Below are 17590 nucleotides of genomic sequence, written 5' to 3'. Positions count from 1 at the left end.
ATTTTGTTTGGGGGGGGGGGGGGGGCACTCCACTGGTTTAAGAGAGGTGTTTGAGACGGATATGGAAACATTGTAGTAAAATTAAAACTCTTTTAGTTTTAATTTAAAAAAAAATTTTTTTTTTTTTTTAAGAATATTAATAAAAACTAATAATATCTATTGATACTAGGGCTGCACGATTATGACAAAAATCATAATTGTCGATTATTCCTTTGAAATTGTAATTGCGATTATTAATTTACGATTAAATTAATGATGTTTACACCTTTGTTTGAAGCAACTGCATGCCATATTTTTATATGAAAATAAACAAGCTGAAAACACTAACTGAAAAACTTTTATTGCTTTTCTATAGTATTAAGCCTCAAATGTCAACTATACATCGGATTGGTTTCTCTTTAATAAAAAGGTAAAAATATAAATGGTATTATAATGTTATACTAAAACTAAAATTAAAACAATGGAAAAACCCTTAAGATAACATGTAGAAAGAAAAAAAAAGGATCTTAAGCATGCAGAATAACATAAGTGGACTTTGAACGATTAATTGCTGCTTTGAACGATTATGTAATTGTGGCATCCGTAATTAAGATTAAGATAACATTGAGACATGTTACTTCAGTCTTATTGAAGTGTACTTTAATTTTATTCATTCACTCATGAATACACCATTCATGTAATTTATTCATCTTATGGCCACTTTTTATATAATTTCTAATTTATAACATGCCCAGGTCCAAATTAACCAGATGTGTCCAAAATATAAACTTTTTTTAAATTGCCATTTAGTATTACAGATTAATTTTATTATTTATTTTTCTAAATGTACATAGAACTTTATATTGTCTTGTGCTTGTTATCATTGTTCTTTTTGTTACTATTGTTACATAAATATCTTGTATATATTTCTATCTAACCTTTTATGATCGTCTTGTAGAACAAATTTCATCGTCAAACAAGTGCTGCTGCTGATTCATTGCAGATTTCACAACTAAAACCCTAGATTTAAAGCAATGTTTAATGTCTTATTGTTTATATTACATGACTAAAAACCTCAAATTAAATTTCAACCATATACTGAGGTATCTACCAAGCCACCATTGTCATGTTATATGATTGCTGTCTGCAGTCCTGGCATTCAGTGTGGGAGACACAAAGCAAGTGGTGCTGTGCGATGCAGAGAAGGCAGAAATCCTCCACCTGTTCCCTGTTGAATACCCAGCATCCTGCATGCACTGGACGGAGGTGCACGGTGACAGCAGGTGTGAGTTTTTACATAGAGAGGATCCATTTTCTTTCTCTATTGATTACGTGGTTTCATTAATCTGGTTTATTTTTTCTTCTCTAGCACATTGTCCTCATTCAGCGAGTCTGAAGATGAGTCCAGTCGTTTTCTTCCAAAGTTACCCACTTTACCTAAGAGGTGAGATTCTGAGCTTTTGTTTGTCTTGCAGATGGCTGAATGAGAAGTACTGGTCACTCTTTAGTTTTTATATTTTGTAATTGTTTTTAGTACTTTGCCATTTTCCTTTGTGCTGTGTTTGTGTTCAGCTACAGCACCACATCAAAGATATTTAGGTAAGAGGACATTTTATATGCTTAATATGCTGATTATTTGTCTTTTTCTTTGTCATACTCTTTATGATTGGTCATCTGCATGCGGCATGTGTCAGTTTGACTGTGTGTCCGCTCTGCTTAATTCTTATGTGTTATTTTTTTGTCTTTTGCAGTGAAGAGAAATCGGATGAAGTCACAAACCTTTTGGGGGAAGTGAGGTCAGTGTTTTATGTACTGATCTGCTTGGTTAAGATTGAGAGTTTTCTGATGTTGTATTGTGACTGATAATGTGTGATGTTTATTTGCAGGCTCAATATCCTGGTGGTGGGGGGACCATCTGGATTTGTGGAGCTGTATGCATATGGCCTGTATAAGATTGCTACGCCGAGTGGAGTAAGATATAACATTTTCATTAATAAAAATTAAGTAAATAAAGTAGTAAAAAAAAGTAAAAGCAGAAAGTTAGTAATGTATTATTTACTTCATGTGCCTCTCAGATCTCAGGGACGTGCCGTAGTCTTGGGCTGTCTAGTGACCTCAGGTCCCTCTCTGTTATAACCGAGATTAGATCTGCAGAAGACAACCCTGAGATACATTACATACAGGTAAAGTCTGAAAACACTAATAAACATTATTTTTATCCCAACATTGACATTGTCAGCACTAACGAAAAAGGGAAAAAAATGCTTTAAAAAAACGTGCCAGATTCTTAGAAATGTACTCTTTGTATTCATGTTGGTGTCATATGGTTCCGAAAAACATTTACACCATATTTAAGAACAGTTTATATGTAATGACTCTAAAAAATCTTGTGGTGTAACTATGAAGTCAAAGTTATGATATATTTTTCTTACACCTTCATTACATGTGACTATATTAGATTTCATGAATTAATAAATATCATTTATTTTTTTGGAGAGGTTTTTTTTGCCATTATGATGTCAGGTCATATTTTATCTTTATGCCCCAAAAATAACATCAAGATGGTGGATCAGTTACTTTCTCTTTTCTTAGTCTGACAAATGTAACGTTTCAGTCCACAAAGTGCTGAATCAACACCAGTTGAACTCCAGCAAATTTAATTATGGTGTAATTATATCAGTACTATAAGTTTATGTAACTTATTTATTGAAGGTTGATGTGCAAGTAAACAAAGTGCAACCAGGTTGAGTCACACATAACCTTATACTACCAGGTTACATGTGGCGTCTGCATTGAATGGAATGTATGAGGTTGATATCAGTGGTTAACACTACAGTGACTGTGTTGCAGCTGGACACTGGACTGCTGTCTTCATGTTTGCCTGAGTTGACCAAGATGGCACGCAAGTTTACACACATTTCCACGCTGCTACAGGTGAGAGTCATCACTGGCGTCTCATAGAAGTTGTATCCTTTTTTTTTATGCACACAGAGTATCTTTCATTCTCTTTCTTTGTTGTTTTAGTATCTGCGTCTCTCTCTCACCTGTATGTGTGAAGCATGGGAGGAAATTCTTATGCAGATGGACCTTCGCCTCACTAAGTTTGTCCAGGTTAGAGTTCATCACATGCGAGGCAATCACAAACAAGCCTATAAAAGACATCAAACGGGATGGCATTCATTAGTCTTTAAACACCTACAAGTGCAGTAATGGACTGTGATCCATTGATGCCATCGTAAATGGCTCTGTTTGTCATTTATTAGAGTTCTAAGAGACAGTTGATGGTTTCTCTCAATGAATGACAATGTTGTTTTACAGGAAAAGAACACGAGCACTCAGGTTCAAGATGAGTTTCTGGAGCTACTGTTATGGGGACATGCCAGGTGCACAATTCATAAATGATAGTTTTTGAAGAGCACATATTGTCATATTACAGTGGCAATTGTGGCGTTAAGCTGTGGTGGAAAGAGTGGTGTTTGTTGTACATTTTAAGTTTCTGTTTATTCTGTTTGCAAAAATATTTTTTTCACATGAGTAATGTTTGTAAAATCACATTAATTTATAATATTTGACTATAATGAACCCATAATATTTATTTAATATAAATATTATATATATATATATAAATCATAATGTTTAATATTTATTTTTTAACACATTATTTAATATAAAATGTTTTAGATTAAATATAATTCATATTTTTGCAAGCTTAAATCTACTTGTGCTTGTGTTTACTTTAAATGGCCAGCAGGAGGCACCATATGTTCTTAAATTTATAGCTACAGTCAGAATTACAAAACATACATAGGATATAATAGAAATAACAAGTATACAGGCATGCAAAATGAATGTATGTGTGGGAAGGTTTAAGATCTGGATAAACAGGAAAACAGCTTTGCAGGTGTCTGTTGGTTTTGTAGATCTCAGCCTGGGTTGGAAGCATGCTAATCAATGTCTTCAGGATCATTAGAAAATCACAGGTAAGTAAGTTTGATCAAGGTTGGAGCTAAACTCTGCAGCGCATTGGCCCTTCAGGAACCCTGTTTTAGTATAACCAACCCAGACAATGATATGATAAATATTTTTGTAGAACTGTGTGTATATATATATATATATATATATATATACTGTGTATATATTCTGATTTCTGAGTCAAAAACTTCTCTTTCAGCCCTGAACTTCAGGCTCTTCTTATGAATCAACTCACAGTCAAGGTAAATCTACCTGGAATTAGGTTGACTACATTAGTTAGCCCACTGTCAGTAATCATGCAACTATTACCAACTGCGTTCATCATTTTGTTGTTTATCCACTCAGGGCTTGAAGATGTTGGGTCAGTCCATTGATTCTTCCTATTCCAGCATCCAGAAACTTGTTATCAGTCACTTGCAGAGGTGCGTATCATTCACTAGCCTTAACAAGCACCAGATTGTTGCAGTTCGGCATGTGCACTGAGAGTGTTTGCTGTGCACACAGTGGCTCTGAGGCACTGCTGTATCATCTGAGTGAGGTCAAAGGAATGGCGCTCTGGAAGCAGAAGTTTCAACCTCTCGGCCTGGATCCTGCAGCCATCGAGGGTATTTTATAGTCCAGTGTTATATTTTAGTATTATTTATATACTGTTATAGGATTTATTAATCTTTGAATCAGCTTTTTCAGTCTTTATTTTAAGTTTAGTTTAAGTTTTAGTAGTTTTGTTATATGCTTTTGTCATTTTTATTAGTTTTTTCTATATAGCATTAATTTATTTTTCAGTTTTTGTTTTATTTATATTAGAGTTTTAATTTAAACTTAAATTAAATGGAATTAAATTAGTTGCCAAGGCAACATTTCTCATTTTCATACATTTTTTATCTAATGTTTGTACAAATTTTTTTTTTTAATAAATATTAGTTTTAGTTGAGCTGAGCTCAGATTCATCGGAGGCATTTAGTTCTGCATTGCAGAACTTTAGTTACTCTTCCGTAACTAAAAACAGTTGTTTTAGCAAGTAGAATGAAATGTTTATGCGTTCTCTTTTGTTCATGGTTTAGATGCCATCGTAGCTGTGGGCTCTTTTACCCTGAAGGCCAATGAACTTTTACAGTGAGTTTAATCTTATTCTACCCACTTTATCTTGGATGTCTGTTCTCTAAATGTCATTATTAAACTCTCAACTGATTGTCTTGATTCCAGAGTTATTGATAAGAGTATGAAGAACTTCAAAGCCTTTTTCAGATGGCTGTATGTTGGTAAGCTGCAGTTTTGTGAGAGCTTTAGCTTTAAAAAAAAAAAGAAAAAAAAGTCAACTTTAAGATAGTCAAAGCCTAGTGTCCTGCCTTGCTGCAACTAATATTCAATTATACTGAAATGTTTTTTTTAATTGTTACTTGCTGGTATTGAATGTAGTTAATTTACAATCAACATTCTTATTTTAGCCATAATGGATTTTTTTTTTTCCATGTGGTGGCTGTTGTCAGCTTGTATCAGCTTGCATATCAGGAGTGTGCCTTAAAATGCGGCCTCATTATGTTTTGGAACAGATTAATATTGTTTTTGTATTGTGTTGTAACAGTTTTTGCTTTTCACAGCAATGCTTCGTATGTCAGAAGATCACGTTCCTCCTGAGCTTAACAAGGTGTGATATCAGAATCAGAAATCAATAGACATAAAGAGAATAAAAGAGTGTGGGTGAAAAAGTGGTGGTGGTGGTGGGAAATGTAATCAAGCAAATAATCTAAACATAATATATAAAAATGTATAAATTATAAATATAGATAATAAATATTAAAATAACATTTCTACAAATGTATACAAAACATATTTGTGTTTCAGATGACTCAGAAGGATCTGGCTTTTGTGGCTGACTTCCTGTCTGAACATTTCAGTGCTGTGAGTGAAAGAAAAGCACATTATTTTAACATTAAACAAACATTTGGTGAAACATATTCTTTCCCCCATTTCAGAATGAGGAGCTATTTGATCGGAAAGGGAAGTATTTCAACGTTGAGCGTGTCGGACAGGTGAGGACCTTCATACATATTCTAGTGGGAATTATTTTCCTCATTTCATTACATACTTGGTCTGTTGTTGTTTTTTGCAGTACTTGAAGGATGAAGATGAAGACTTGATATCTCCACCCAACATGGAGGGCAACCAGTGGGTGACATTTGTAAAGCAGAGCACTCACCTAAAAGGTAAAATTACACCTTCATTGTTAAACCACAAGACTGCTAATGTTATCTTATTGTTTTGCGAAAAAATATCAAATTGAATATGAGAAATTAATTACTTCTATGTTTGATTTGGTTGCAGACAGTCCGCTGCTCTTCCCCACGTACCCACAGAAGTCTCTGCACTTTGTCAAGAGAATGATGGAGGGGTCCATTGATCTGTGCTTACAGAAACCAGCCGTGAGTCTAACAAACACACACACACAAGCGCACAAACAAACTTCAATACTATCTCTCTAGCTCTGTAAATGGAATCACATTGACAGGGTTAGACACAACTTTAATACTCCAGGACAACAGTTTTACATGTTCTGCTTTGACCCAACATGAAAATATTACCTCCACTCAAAACTGTACAGTGTTTTCTCCTTCACAAAATTGGACATTCATCCTGTCCTCTTTTGACGTCCATCCCGTTCTCTTTTTCAGAAGATGCTCCAACTTGCTTTCTCACATACAAACTCCATCCATTATCGGTCTCCAGCACATATATATATCAGAAGCATTAACTACATTATCTGGATTGCTTCACCCTTCCTGCTGACCATTCTTTCCCAGAGCACTAATGCATCTGAATCCTAATCATACATCTGTGTGTGTTTTTCAGGAGGTGATTGGGCATTCAGTAACACAAGCTGTGTGTTTGCGATTGTACACTGTTCCTGAGAGGTAATCCATATTCTAGATTCAGTCTGTGATTTACCATACACAACCTAAACATTTAATAGTACACCTGCTTTTGGATTTTGTGGTTTTAGTACTACTAATGATTTGTCAGGAAATAACTGATGGTTTGATTTGAGTTAAAGAACCAGGGCTTACTGTTGACAATATGATGATTTCTGTGGTTTCTTTTTGATAGCTCTGAAAATACACCGAGATTGTTTGAGCTGCCTTCACTGTAAGTGGACCAGTCATATCCTTATAATTAGGCTAAGAATACTGTTTTGTAATGGTGAATTCTGAGGCTATAGTGCTTGTCAGTGACGTCCATAAAGAGATAACAGTATGTTGTTGATGATAAGAGTGCGTTTTAATGCAGGTGGAATGATAAGAAGGCTGGTATGCATCATGTAGTGTTCTGCATGCCAGAGATCTCGCCCTCTAAAATCTATATTCTGAGGAGAGCAACAGACCCCAGCAGGTACACATACCTCTTTTATTCTGTTCTCTGTTGTATTTGATTACAAAGAAAATATAATGAATTGTTTTTTTTCCATCACCTCTAACTGAATTAACATCCAGCAAAAATTCTTCTTAAAAGGTTTCTGAAACTTTATCATGACTTTATCATGACTGAATTTGTGTATGTGTGTTTCAGGTCTGTCCCTAATGGTCTGGTGGCCCTAAACTTCAATACTCCTCTCAATTCTAGTATAGATGATGAAACACCTGTGCCAACTTCTGCGTGAGTTCATCAGTGGGAGTAAAAAATCCCGTACTATGAAAATATTGCCATTATTTAATCTTTGATGATATATGCGTGCATGATTAAAACAAATTGTTTTTTAGTGACAGTTCCTACAGTTGTCTTGATGCCCGTTTTTATGATGACGAGACATTAACAGTGGTATTGCGAAGTCGGGAAGATGACGAGAATAAGATGCGCGTCCTTGCTCAGCTTCATCTAAACTCTGTTTTGAGCTGGAATGAAGAGTTCACTTGGGACCTTACGCTTAGGTACAGCATACTTGTTGATTTACACCAGTAACCTTTCATTTTGTATGGAATTATTTCTTAAAGAATTGTAGCATTATACATGTATTGCAGTAGCCGTTCCAGCAATATACTAGATTGTAATACAGTTAAGCTTAGTTTGACATTGTGGCTCTCCACTATTGAATGTCCTGAATTAGCACTCTTTTGATGTGTTGTCTTTGTTGTGGTGTGTGTTAGGCTGGAGCAGCAGACTGAAGGGATCCCAGTCCAGTGTTTGGCCTGGGGAAACCAGAGCAGAGAGATGGACAACCTCAAAGCTCAGTTTGTGGCAGTTAATGGGATCCGCAAGGTGGCCTGCGTGGTAAGACTCTACAACTTGAGGAAAATTTTAGCCATTTAGGAGAATAGTTTATATTGAAAATATTGATTGATGTATAAATATATTTAAAAAACATAAACATAAAGAATAATTATTACAAAACTGTCGAATTGTTGAAAATTAATGTAATATCACTTCCATTACTGTGCATTCATTTTCAATCATTTATTTCAAAATAATTTATAACTGTTTTTAACAAAGTCTAAGGAAAAAGTTTCATTATTGAAAATAAATGTAATATTGCTGCCATTTATGTGCTTAATTTGTTTTCCAAATATTTAATTATTTAAAAATAATGAAATTAATATAATTTTGAGCAATCATAATCAAGAATTCAACTAATTGTAAAGCATGTAAATGGTAAATAAATCTCTTATCTCTCTCTCATCAGCTCAGTGCCAATCTGAGACATGTACGTGTGTTCGAGATGGATGCAGAGGAGGAAGAGGAGGAGGAAGAGCGTGCTGATGAGTCACAGGAAATGAGCTCAGACCAGGACAGACTTGAGGACACAATGACAAATCAGAGTGATGCTGGGGAAGGTGGAGATGGAGCAGGGGGGGCTGAAGATGCTCAGGTGGCAGGTCAAGGGTCAGGAGACATTTTGGATGAGACTGCAGGATCAGACACGCTTTGAACTCTGACCTGAGATCCAACATGTTCTCCACAACTGAACTATGGACTCTGTTATTTCTGGTCTTGTTCTTTTTGTATTAAAAATATTTTGTGATAAAGATTATCTGTTGAACATTTCACATTCTCATTTGTAAATAAATGGATTTACTGTATAATGATCTTGGGTCGTATCAATCAAAACTTTAATTTAATATATCAGTGTCTCCCTTAGGATTAGGGTTTTCAGCTGGGGTCGGTGGACACCTGAGGTCCATGAAGATACTGCACTGTAGAAATGCGCTATTCACAGTCAACCATGATTCATTTATATTCTATGACTGAAAGTTTCAAATAACAGCTTTACAGAGATAAAGTGAGTAGTATTCAGCTAGTCATGTGACCCAAACATGGCTGCCTCCATGTAAAATAAAACTACTTTTACAGAGTGCAACAGTATCATTCTTTTCCTCCATCGGGATTGTTATTTGATGGTATATGCTTCTGTTGAAACCATCAGCCCGTATTTTTTTTTTTACTTCTTTTTAAAATAATTGTTCAGCAGCAAAATTCCTGGTGAAAAACTACAGTACCCATGATTCTCTCCACCAAATATCGGAATGGTGACAAGCAAAATAACAGAACATTTGAGTGCCTACCCACTTCCATGAAGTATTGTGATTTTTGTAGACTTGAGTTTCACTACATTGTCTAAATACTTACGGTTTTTGCAATAAACAGAAGATACACTATTGTTTTTCATTTTATTGTCATTTGTAATGCTTCAGGGGATTGTAGTTCTTTACCTCATTTAAACCAATGAGTAGTCTTGTAGCTTTGTCTTTTTGTCTGATTTTCAATTACGTTTTTGCTTCAAATCAAAGTTTGTAATGTGATTCACCTCATAGTTGCTAGGTTTGGTTCATGGCTTATAACTCTTTTACAAAGACTTTTTAAAAATCCCTAGAAGAAACATACTTCCAGAACCAAGGTTGATGAAAAAGTGGGTATGCACTGTTGCTCTCTATTAGACTGTTAATATTACTAGAGTGAGTTAATTTTTTTTTACTATTATACTGGGGGGGTCCTGGATTAGCTGGGAGTTGATGGCCCTTGGGTCTGGAAAGGTTGAAAACCCTGCTCTAGTATAATAACAACCTCTCTTAGTCTTTCTTTCTTGCTCACCTGGAAATAAAATGACGAAAACTTTTGAAGTTCAGTCGCTGGGACTCTTAACTAAAATTAAATCCTAAACTTAGTTTATGTCAGTTTTCTTCCTACAAACATGCTGGTTTTGCCATTAAACACAAAAAAATTCAGTGTCTCATTGAAAAAATGAGACAAAAATCTAATGAAGCTAAAGTATTTCAGCATGCATCTCAGAAACAGCCTATGCAAATATTAGATGCAAACTTTGAACATGCAAAGATGTAGTTGTTCAGCCTATACCATATGTGGTGTGTTCAGGTACTACTGTTTTCAACTTTAATCAAAGTAAAAATATATTTTTTTTGTGGAAAAAAAAGTAGGCCTTAAGCATATTCCTTAGGTTTTTCCTGAGCTCTTGATACTGTATAGATATTTTCTATACAGTACTTTTAATACAAAAACTTTGTAATGCAACCGGTCTCTGTTTTCTCAATGTTCTGACTAAGGCTCCAGGGCAGTGGCTCTCACCTCACTCTTTTTGACTCCAAGGCCCCCCATTGCCCACAACAATATTCAAAGGCCCCCTAGCCCTATTTTTTGTTTTCAAAACGTAATTTAGTCCATGGACACTACTAGTTTCAGTAAATAAAAATAAATAAATAAATAAAAATTCATTACATTTAAGGTACTCTAGGAGCTAAAAATTTGTGCCAGATTTTATTAATTTACATGACTTTTCTAGAAAGGTCTAGAAATCCCACTTTTACAATTAGGCTTAGTCAGATATCAAGGTTTTCCAAGACTGTGTGAATCCTGGTTCCTCAAAGGAAACAAACAGGTGTTGAGGGGTGAATTAAAATAAGAAATATACTAAAATATACTTATATAATTGAATTCACCAGCAGCTAACTGTACACTTTTTTGACATTTAAATATAGTTACAACGACAAAATATAGCTTTGGGTCATATATTCTGTTGTGGTGATTGATGAGGCATCTCTTCACAAGGTCAAATGAATATTTGTTGTGCAAATACAGTTTACACTGAAATTGGTATCAGTGCTATTAAAATTTAGCCTGAAGCATAATTGAGGACTGGTTTGTTTGCTCCGCAAGATGTATTAAATGGGGAATGTTTTAATCGATAGTAACCTGCAAAAAATACTTTGTAAATGTCCAAAATAAATTGTAAAGAGTAAAATAATTCGTTTGCCTTAGAAATGTAATTTAGTAAGTTAGTACAAATAGTTGGTTACAATAGTATCCAGGAAAAGTGCAAAATCCCCACAATAATACGTAAGTACATTAATAAAGTACAAGTAGCCTGCTTTAGTGTGTGTCGAGAGGGTTAAAGTGCGCGTTCCTGGTTCCAGGGAAGGGTCGCTCCCAAAACGTGCTCGTTCCCGCTGAGTCACGCGATGACGTCTCACTTCGAGCTTCAAGATCTCCCAGTGAGCGACTGACTGGCGGCGGGCAGTAAAGATGGCGACGGAGCTTACGGTGTGCGCGAGTTCCCGGAGAAGATGACGACGACGACAAGATTAGTAACTTTCGAGCCGCGGCGTTGACAGTGCTCGCTTTAAAGACCTTGCGACAGAGGCTCGCGAACTTGCTGACTTTGACGGTAGTTAAACAAACCTAACGGATACAACAGGCGCGCGGACATATCGTTGCTTTTGCCATGGAGGATATCAACTCAAACATCAACGCGGACTTGGAGGTGCGGAAGCTTCAAGACTTAGTGAAGAAACTCGAGCAGCAGAACGAGCAGCTCCGGAGCCGTTCCAGTCTGCTCTCTTCCTCCTCTTCCGGTGGACTGTCGGGGAACACCAGACCCGTGAGCGCCGGTTATGATTCTCCGGGAGCCGCGGCGGGGCTCGCCGGGTTCACTGGGGTGGGGTTCGGCGGATCGAGGGGTTTCGGAGGGGTTTTGGAAATCTCTCGGCTGAGCCCCAGACGGTCATATCACGGCAGCAGTTACGGAGGGGGTTATGACAGTGACAGCGCTTCTTGTGTCGCCTCGAACACGAGTCTCGCGTCTTATTACGATTCGCTGGATTTTATCGAAGACGGAGACACTTCGGTGCTGGACGAGGTGGAGATTCTCGATTTGGAGGACATGGATTGCCTGAACGAAGAGGAAGACAGCTGGTGAGTAACCTGCCAGGAGGCGAAGGTGTTAACCCCGATCAGAGGAGTAACCTCTCTCTCTCTCTCTCTCTCTCATACACACACACACACACACACACACACACACCCTTCATGTGTTTGACAGGTGCGTGCAGACGCCACAGAGAATGACGCGTATTTGGAGGAATGCGCTTGATGCATTGTTGATGCACACAAGTCTCTTTAGCTAAGCAAGGGCTGGGGTTAGTTTATTCAATGCATTGATAGCAACACGGCTGTCATCTGTTTAAGATTATTAGTGTCTTACGTGTGAGCATTTAGGAGCAACAATTTGCTGACTGCATGTATTCAGTTCGCACTACGGCCTGTCTTACAGAACTTTGCTTCTGATATGTGGGTCCTTCTCATCTGCCCTTCATATTATTTCAGTACCTTTATTAATCTGCTGAATGACAGCCATGGTGTCATGCTTCAGTGATGTCATTAGAATCACACACAAATTATGTATTTGCATACGAATGTCCTTTAGATAAGGCCTCAGATATGATCGAGCAGATTAGTTACAACAGATGTACATACTTTTCTGCATGATCTGCATTGTATCTAGCTCATTTGTTTCAAATAACGTGAACTTTAATAGTGCAGTCAGGTTTTTTAGGAAATAAACGAGATGAATAGAATACTGAGAAGTATCATTGCAAAGATGTGCAGTCATATGAGAAGCAATAATCTGAAGTTACTGCTACTAATAATGACAATAAAAATGTGATGAAATTATATTGGACTTTGCTCAAGCAAGCTCAAGAAACCAAACATTTTGAAAACAGCAGTCCAGAGTGATGGTGTGGATCAGCATGTGTGCGGTCTGCTGGTCCAAACAGAGTGGGTAACAGTGGAAGAATAAAATGTTCAAACAAGCAGTTCCTCCTGGAGTGATGAAACAACCTGCAATGACAAACAGTCCAGTCAGGCTGATGGGTGTCTGTTTAAAGTCCAAAACCACTGTTGGGAAGAATAAGTGCCAGCTAAATGTACACTATTGGCAGAATGAGCATGTTGTCACCTGTTGGTGTGCCTCAGTTCTGATATGTACGACTGGAGTGTAAAAATAATGAGCACTTATTTGAAATCTTTTGTAACATTAAAGGTTTTACTCTCACTTTTGATCAATTTAATGCATCCTTAAAGTATTTCTCTTTCAAAAAAGTGCTTGTGTAGATGAATGTTATCCTGTTGCCTTCTGGTTGCCTCAAGTCACAGACAGCTTCATCTCAACAGTTTTTGATCTTGTGTGGATTAATGTCTGTGTAATCCATTATTTGTGTTTGCTTTAATCAGTGTCTGTGAGATTCTGTGGTTTAGGTCAATTTACACAGACTCAGAATGCTGTAATCTGAACCCTCGATCTTGTTTGGCTGACTATCTTTCAGTGGCAGCAAAATGCTGGGAAATCCCTGCAACAGCTGGAGTCCAGCAGATCAGTGAGCTTAAAGGGGTCATATGATGCGATTTCAAGTTTTCCTTTCTCTTTTTTTGAACATTAAAGCATGTCAACATATTCTGTTACACCAAATACACCAAATAATGATCTTTAAAAAAGCATCATATGACCCCTTTAACACCTGTTTACCACTACAAATAGTTGGTAGGACAGAAAGTGTACTTGTCAAACCAAACATGTCAGAAATGATTACAGCAAGGATACGTACATGATTTAATATTCGTAGTCATGATGATTTAAGGATAAGATCGTTTTTGGTTTGCTTGTTTTATTGTAGATTTAATGGTGTTTAAGGTCACAAATGAGTTCAAGCCATGCTGTTAGCAAATCTGTTGACAAGATAAAAGAATGAGTTTATAATTGTATTGAATCAATGTAGCAGCTGCCAGAGCACAGCTCTCAAAGTCAGATCTGTGCTTTTTGTGATGTGAATAATGCATTTATACCAGGAGATCATCTCAGTTTCTGTCATATTGCAGGAGAACGGCTTACTAGGAGAAATGCCAAAGTGCCAGTTTCTGCCACCATCACTGCAATCCTACATTGCCATCAGTCCTGATAAATAAATCCGTCTGGTTCTGTGTCATAACTAAACTCCAGTCTGACTGATCTAAATGGTTTGTGTCAGCATTAAATCAGTCATTGACTTGAGTGATGTGGTCCAGGATGTGTAGTGCCAAAGTTTGACTCTATGCAATATTCTTATACTACCATTCAAACGTTTGGGGTCTTTTTTAAAATGTTAAGCATTAAAAAAAACAAGAAATTAATACTTTTATTCAGCAAGGATACATTATATTGATCAAAGTAAAAGACTTACATTTTTACAAAAAAAATAAAAAATAAATGCTGTTCTTTTGAATTTTAGATTCATCAAAGCATCCTTAAAATGTATAATGGAAAAATATTAAATATTAAAGGGGTCATATGATGTTGCTAAAAAGAACATTATTTGGTGTATTTGGTGTAATGAAATGTGTTTATGCGGTTTAAGGTTAAAAAAACACATTATTTTCCACATACTGTACATTATTGTTTCTTCTCTATGCCCCGCCTTTCTGAAACGCGTCGATTTTTACAAAGCTCATCGGTCTGAAAAGCAAGGTGTGCTCTGATTGGCCAGCTATCCAGTGCGTTGTGATTGGCCGAATACCTCAAGCGTGTGACGGAATATGCACCAAGAGCTTGTAACACTTCAAAGAGAAAGGAAAAATTGAAATCGCATCATTTGACCCCTTTAAATGTAATTATGCATAATTATAATATTATGATAATAAGAAATGTGTCTCAAGCTCCAGATCAGCATATTAGAATGATTTCTAAAGGACCATGTGACACGTAAGACTGGAGTAATGACTGCTGAAAATTCAGCTTTGTCATCACAGGAATAACTTACATTTTTAAAATATTTTAAATTGGAAAACAGTTATTTTACATTGCAATAATATTTCATAATATTACTATTTTTATAATAATAATAATAATTCATTACATTTATATAGCGCTTTTCTAGGCACTCAAAGCGCTTTACATTGTCAGGGGGTATCTCCTCATCCACCACCAGTGTGCAGCATCACTGTATTTTTTCCAAATAAATGCAGCCTTGGTGAGCATAAGAAGCATTCAAAAACTTCCCAACTAAAAAATTTTGAACTGTAGTATATGTTAGCATTAAATTATGATATTTATAGCATGCATGTTACACTACTATTTTTGTCTACTTTAATTAATCGCCTGATGCAGTTGGATATTGCAGTCAAGTAGGACTACTATAAACCAACAATACAGCAACATGATGACTTGCAGTAATTTAACTGCTGTCAATGTGAATGGGCCTAACACTTGAAGGGCATTCTAATACATTCTTTATTGTGTCTGTAAAAAACGTTTTGTTCCACATGTTACTGTCAGGTGCATGGCCGTACCCAGGCTTTGAAAATTAGTGGTGGGGGGGTGGATGATGGGGGTTGGTGTTAAAGAATTTTGTTATAATAACCCCTACAAATACAACTCATATACACTAAACACTTTAAAGGAGACAGACATGTAGATGTTTGTGAAAGATGTTTTCTCTGTTTTGGAGGGATGATTATTTTTATATCATACCCTATTTATTGCATCAAAATTTGTTAATACTACTATATTTAAGGGTGGATAATTTTATCAGTTGTTTATTGCAACAATACATAACAACTATAACTTTATCTAGTGCTCTTATGCAAGTTTATAGCATGATTTGTGAAAATTTAACTATACTGAATGACATGGCATGGCATAGACTTCTTCATGGCTAGTTTTTGCGTATTTCATTTCATTCTGTAACCTACTTGTTCTACAGATCTGTGTGTACTAGTGGTAAATGCTACGGTTTTTTGACATAGCGTTGATAACGTTTATGACAGATAATATCATGATAATTTTTGCGTTTCGCTTAGCAAATGTCGTATCCTGTCAGCAAAAACCTGTCCATGGGCTTTTTGCTTTTTTGATTGCTTTCAGTTTAAGTGCCGGCAATGCAATTTTGCCAGATATTGATACTAAAACAAACTAAAAAATTATAAAAATAAACCGAAATTGATTTAATTTATTAAAGCTAACTGACAATATCACCCTCTATATTAATAAATGTTCTCCACTACAGCTGTCATACTATGAGATGATCTGTTCTCAAATGGCCCGTATTTAGCCTGTAGTAAATAAGCTTCTGATCAGCTGACCTGAACAGTTCTGCACCAAGCTTTCATGTGGTCCTATTAATTCGGGTCTCAGTGACTAAGCAAAGCTGCCTGCACAATATTACAGAGTACAGTTTATACCTTACCTTAAGGATTACAGAAACTTTTCATGGGTCGTTTCATTTGCCTGTAAGCCAGTTTTTATTTAAAGGGAAAGCATGCTTTTGCTGAAAAAACCTCTGTTAATCAAGGCATTTCAAAACTTCACTCAGCATGTTTCTTGATTAAATGCTTGTGTGGCAGATATATGATGAGAGCATGTTTATTTCTTGTGACTGACCTCTGGCTTGTGTTTCTGCAGGTTGTACGAGGCAAAATTGAACAGTCCTCTGCAGAAAGCCTTGAGTCCGATTGTGTGGTGCAGACAGGCTCTGGATAACCCCAGTCCTGATATGGAGTCTGCCAAACGCTCTCTCTTACACAGACTCGACCTTACCATGTCAGGTACCACACACACTTCATTTTCATTTCATTTAATATCTTCCACTGTTGTATTATGAGTCTTTATTCTGACCTAGAACTTCTGATTATATGTTTAGATTTTTCATTAAATGCTTTTGCATTAAGTTGGTTTAAAATTTTTAATATCTTGAATTGATACAGCTTGTTATTTTATTTCTGGCTGAAAAATGTCAATCTGAGTCTGGGCTATTTGGCCATCCTAGTCTGTATCTGTCTGTGTTGATTTTATTCAAACTTATCACTTCCTCTTTTTCAATCTCAGTTCTTCCTCTCTTCTCTCTCTTTTGCCCTCTACCCATTCACTGAGCTCCATTTCTGGCTCTGATTCTCTTCCATCCCCAGTTCCTTGCTGAGATCAGTCTGTCACCATGTGTGTATGTTTTCAACATGTGGCCTGGCAGTTCACTTGGATAAATCCTTGTTTTTGAAGAGTATCTGTACATTTGGCTGTGTTTGTGTACCATCTATCTATCTCTCCTCTAATTATAGGTAGCGAAGAGTTATGAAAGATTTGACTTAAGTCTTATTTGTAGTCAGTAAGTCTATTGCTGTTTTTAGTCAGGTATGCCCATGTGACATGTCTTAAATGGGTCATAGGATGCTACATGCACTTTTACAAGTTGTTTGAACTGAAATGTGTGTTGGCAGTGTATGTACACAACCACCCTATAATGATAAAAATCCACCCAGTGTTTTTTTTTTAATCTGGTTAAATGTTTTCCCCTTTCTCAAATCGAGCCGATCTCAGATGCCTGTCTGTGTGACATCACAA

General features: G+C 36.3%; 2 protein-coding genes across 5 annotated transcripts in view; both read left to right on the top strand.

Annotated features, from left to right (window-relative positions):
* LOC107665412 (anaphase-promoting complex subunit 4-like) overlaps window positions 1-9491 on the top strand; it is a 10451-nt gene extending 960 nt beyond the window's left edge. The window contains exons 4-29 of the mRNA XM_016456287.1: window positions 1130-1262; window positions 1349-1423; window positions 1552-1578; window positions 1731-1775; window positions 1866-1950; window positions 2055-2162; window positions 2830-2913; window positions 3004-3090; window positions 3298-3362; window positions 4151-4193; window positions 4297-4373; window positions 4456-4556; window positions 5013-5064; window positions 5155-5210; window positions 5550-5596; window positions 5794-5850; window positions 5925-5981; window positions 6062-6155; window positions 6274-6371; window positions 6799-6860; window positions 7054-7092; window positions 7234-7335; window positions 7513-7599; window positions 7704-7871; window positions 8088-8211; window positions 8621-9491. Coding sequence (XP_016311773.1) covers window positions 1130-1262; window positions 1349-1423; window positions 1552-1578; window positions 1731-1775; window positions 1866-1950; window positions 2055-2162; window positions 2830-2913; window positions 3004-3090; window positions 3298-3362; window positions 4151-4193; window positions 4297-4373; window positions 4456-4556; window positions 5013-5064; window positions 5155-5210; window positions 5550-5596; window positions 5794-5850; window positions 5925-5981; window positions 6062-6155; window positions 6274-6371; window positions 6799-6860; window positions 7054-7092; window positions 7234-7335; window positions 7513-7599; window positions 7704-7871; window positions 8088-8211; window positions 8621-8866 — 2219 coding nt within the window. The 3' untranslated portion in view covers window positions 8867-9491. The remainder of the gene's footprint in view (window positions 1-1129; window positions 1263-1348; window positions 1424-1551; window positions 1579-1730; window positions 1776-1865; window positions 1951-2054; window positions 2163-2829; window positions 2914-3003; window positions 3091-3297; window positions 3363-4150; window positions 4194-4296; window positions 4374-4455; window positions 4557-5012; window positions 5065-5154; window positions 5211-5549; window positions 5597-5793; window positions 5851-5924; window positions 5982-6061; window positions 6156-6273; window positions 6372-6798; window positions 6861-7053; window positions 7093-7233; window positions 7336-7512; window positions 7600-7703; window positions 7872-8087; window positions 8212-8620) is intronic.
* A 1878-nt stretch (window positions 9492-11369) lies between these two features.
* Window positions 11370-17590, top strand: part of LOC107665374 (SLAIN motif-containing protein 2-like) — a 24150-nt gene continuing 17929 nt past the window's right edge. For 2 of the 4 annotated variants that reach the window (XM_016456231.1, XM_016456229.1), the window contains exons 1-2: window positions 11370-12141; window positions 16658-16800. In XM_016456231.1, coding sequence (XP_016311717.1) covers window positions 11672-12141; window positions 16658-16800 — 613 coding nt within the window. In that variant the 5' untranslated portion in view covers window positions 11370-11671. The remainder of the gene's footprint in view (window positions 12142-16657; window positions 16801-17590) is intronic. The other 2 variants (XM_016456230.1, XM_016456232.1) reach the window with 2 other exon arrangements.

This window comes from Sinocyclocheilus anshuiensis, unplaced genomic scaffold, assembly GCF_001515605.1.
Source record: "Sinocyclocheilus anshuiensis isolate Anshui unplaced genomic scaffold, SAMN03320099.WGS_v1.1 scaffold199, whole genome shotgun sequence".
NCBI lineage: Eukaryota > Metazoa > Chordata > Actinopteri > Cypriniformes > Cyprinidae > Sinocyclocheilus > Sinocyclocheilus anshuiensis.
The sequence above is the reverse complement of the archived record's forward strand: the minus strand, read 5'-3'. Positions and strand labels throughout refer to the sequence as shown.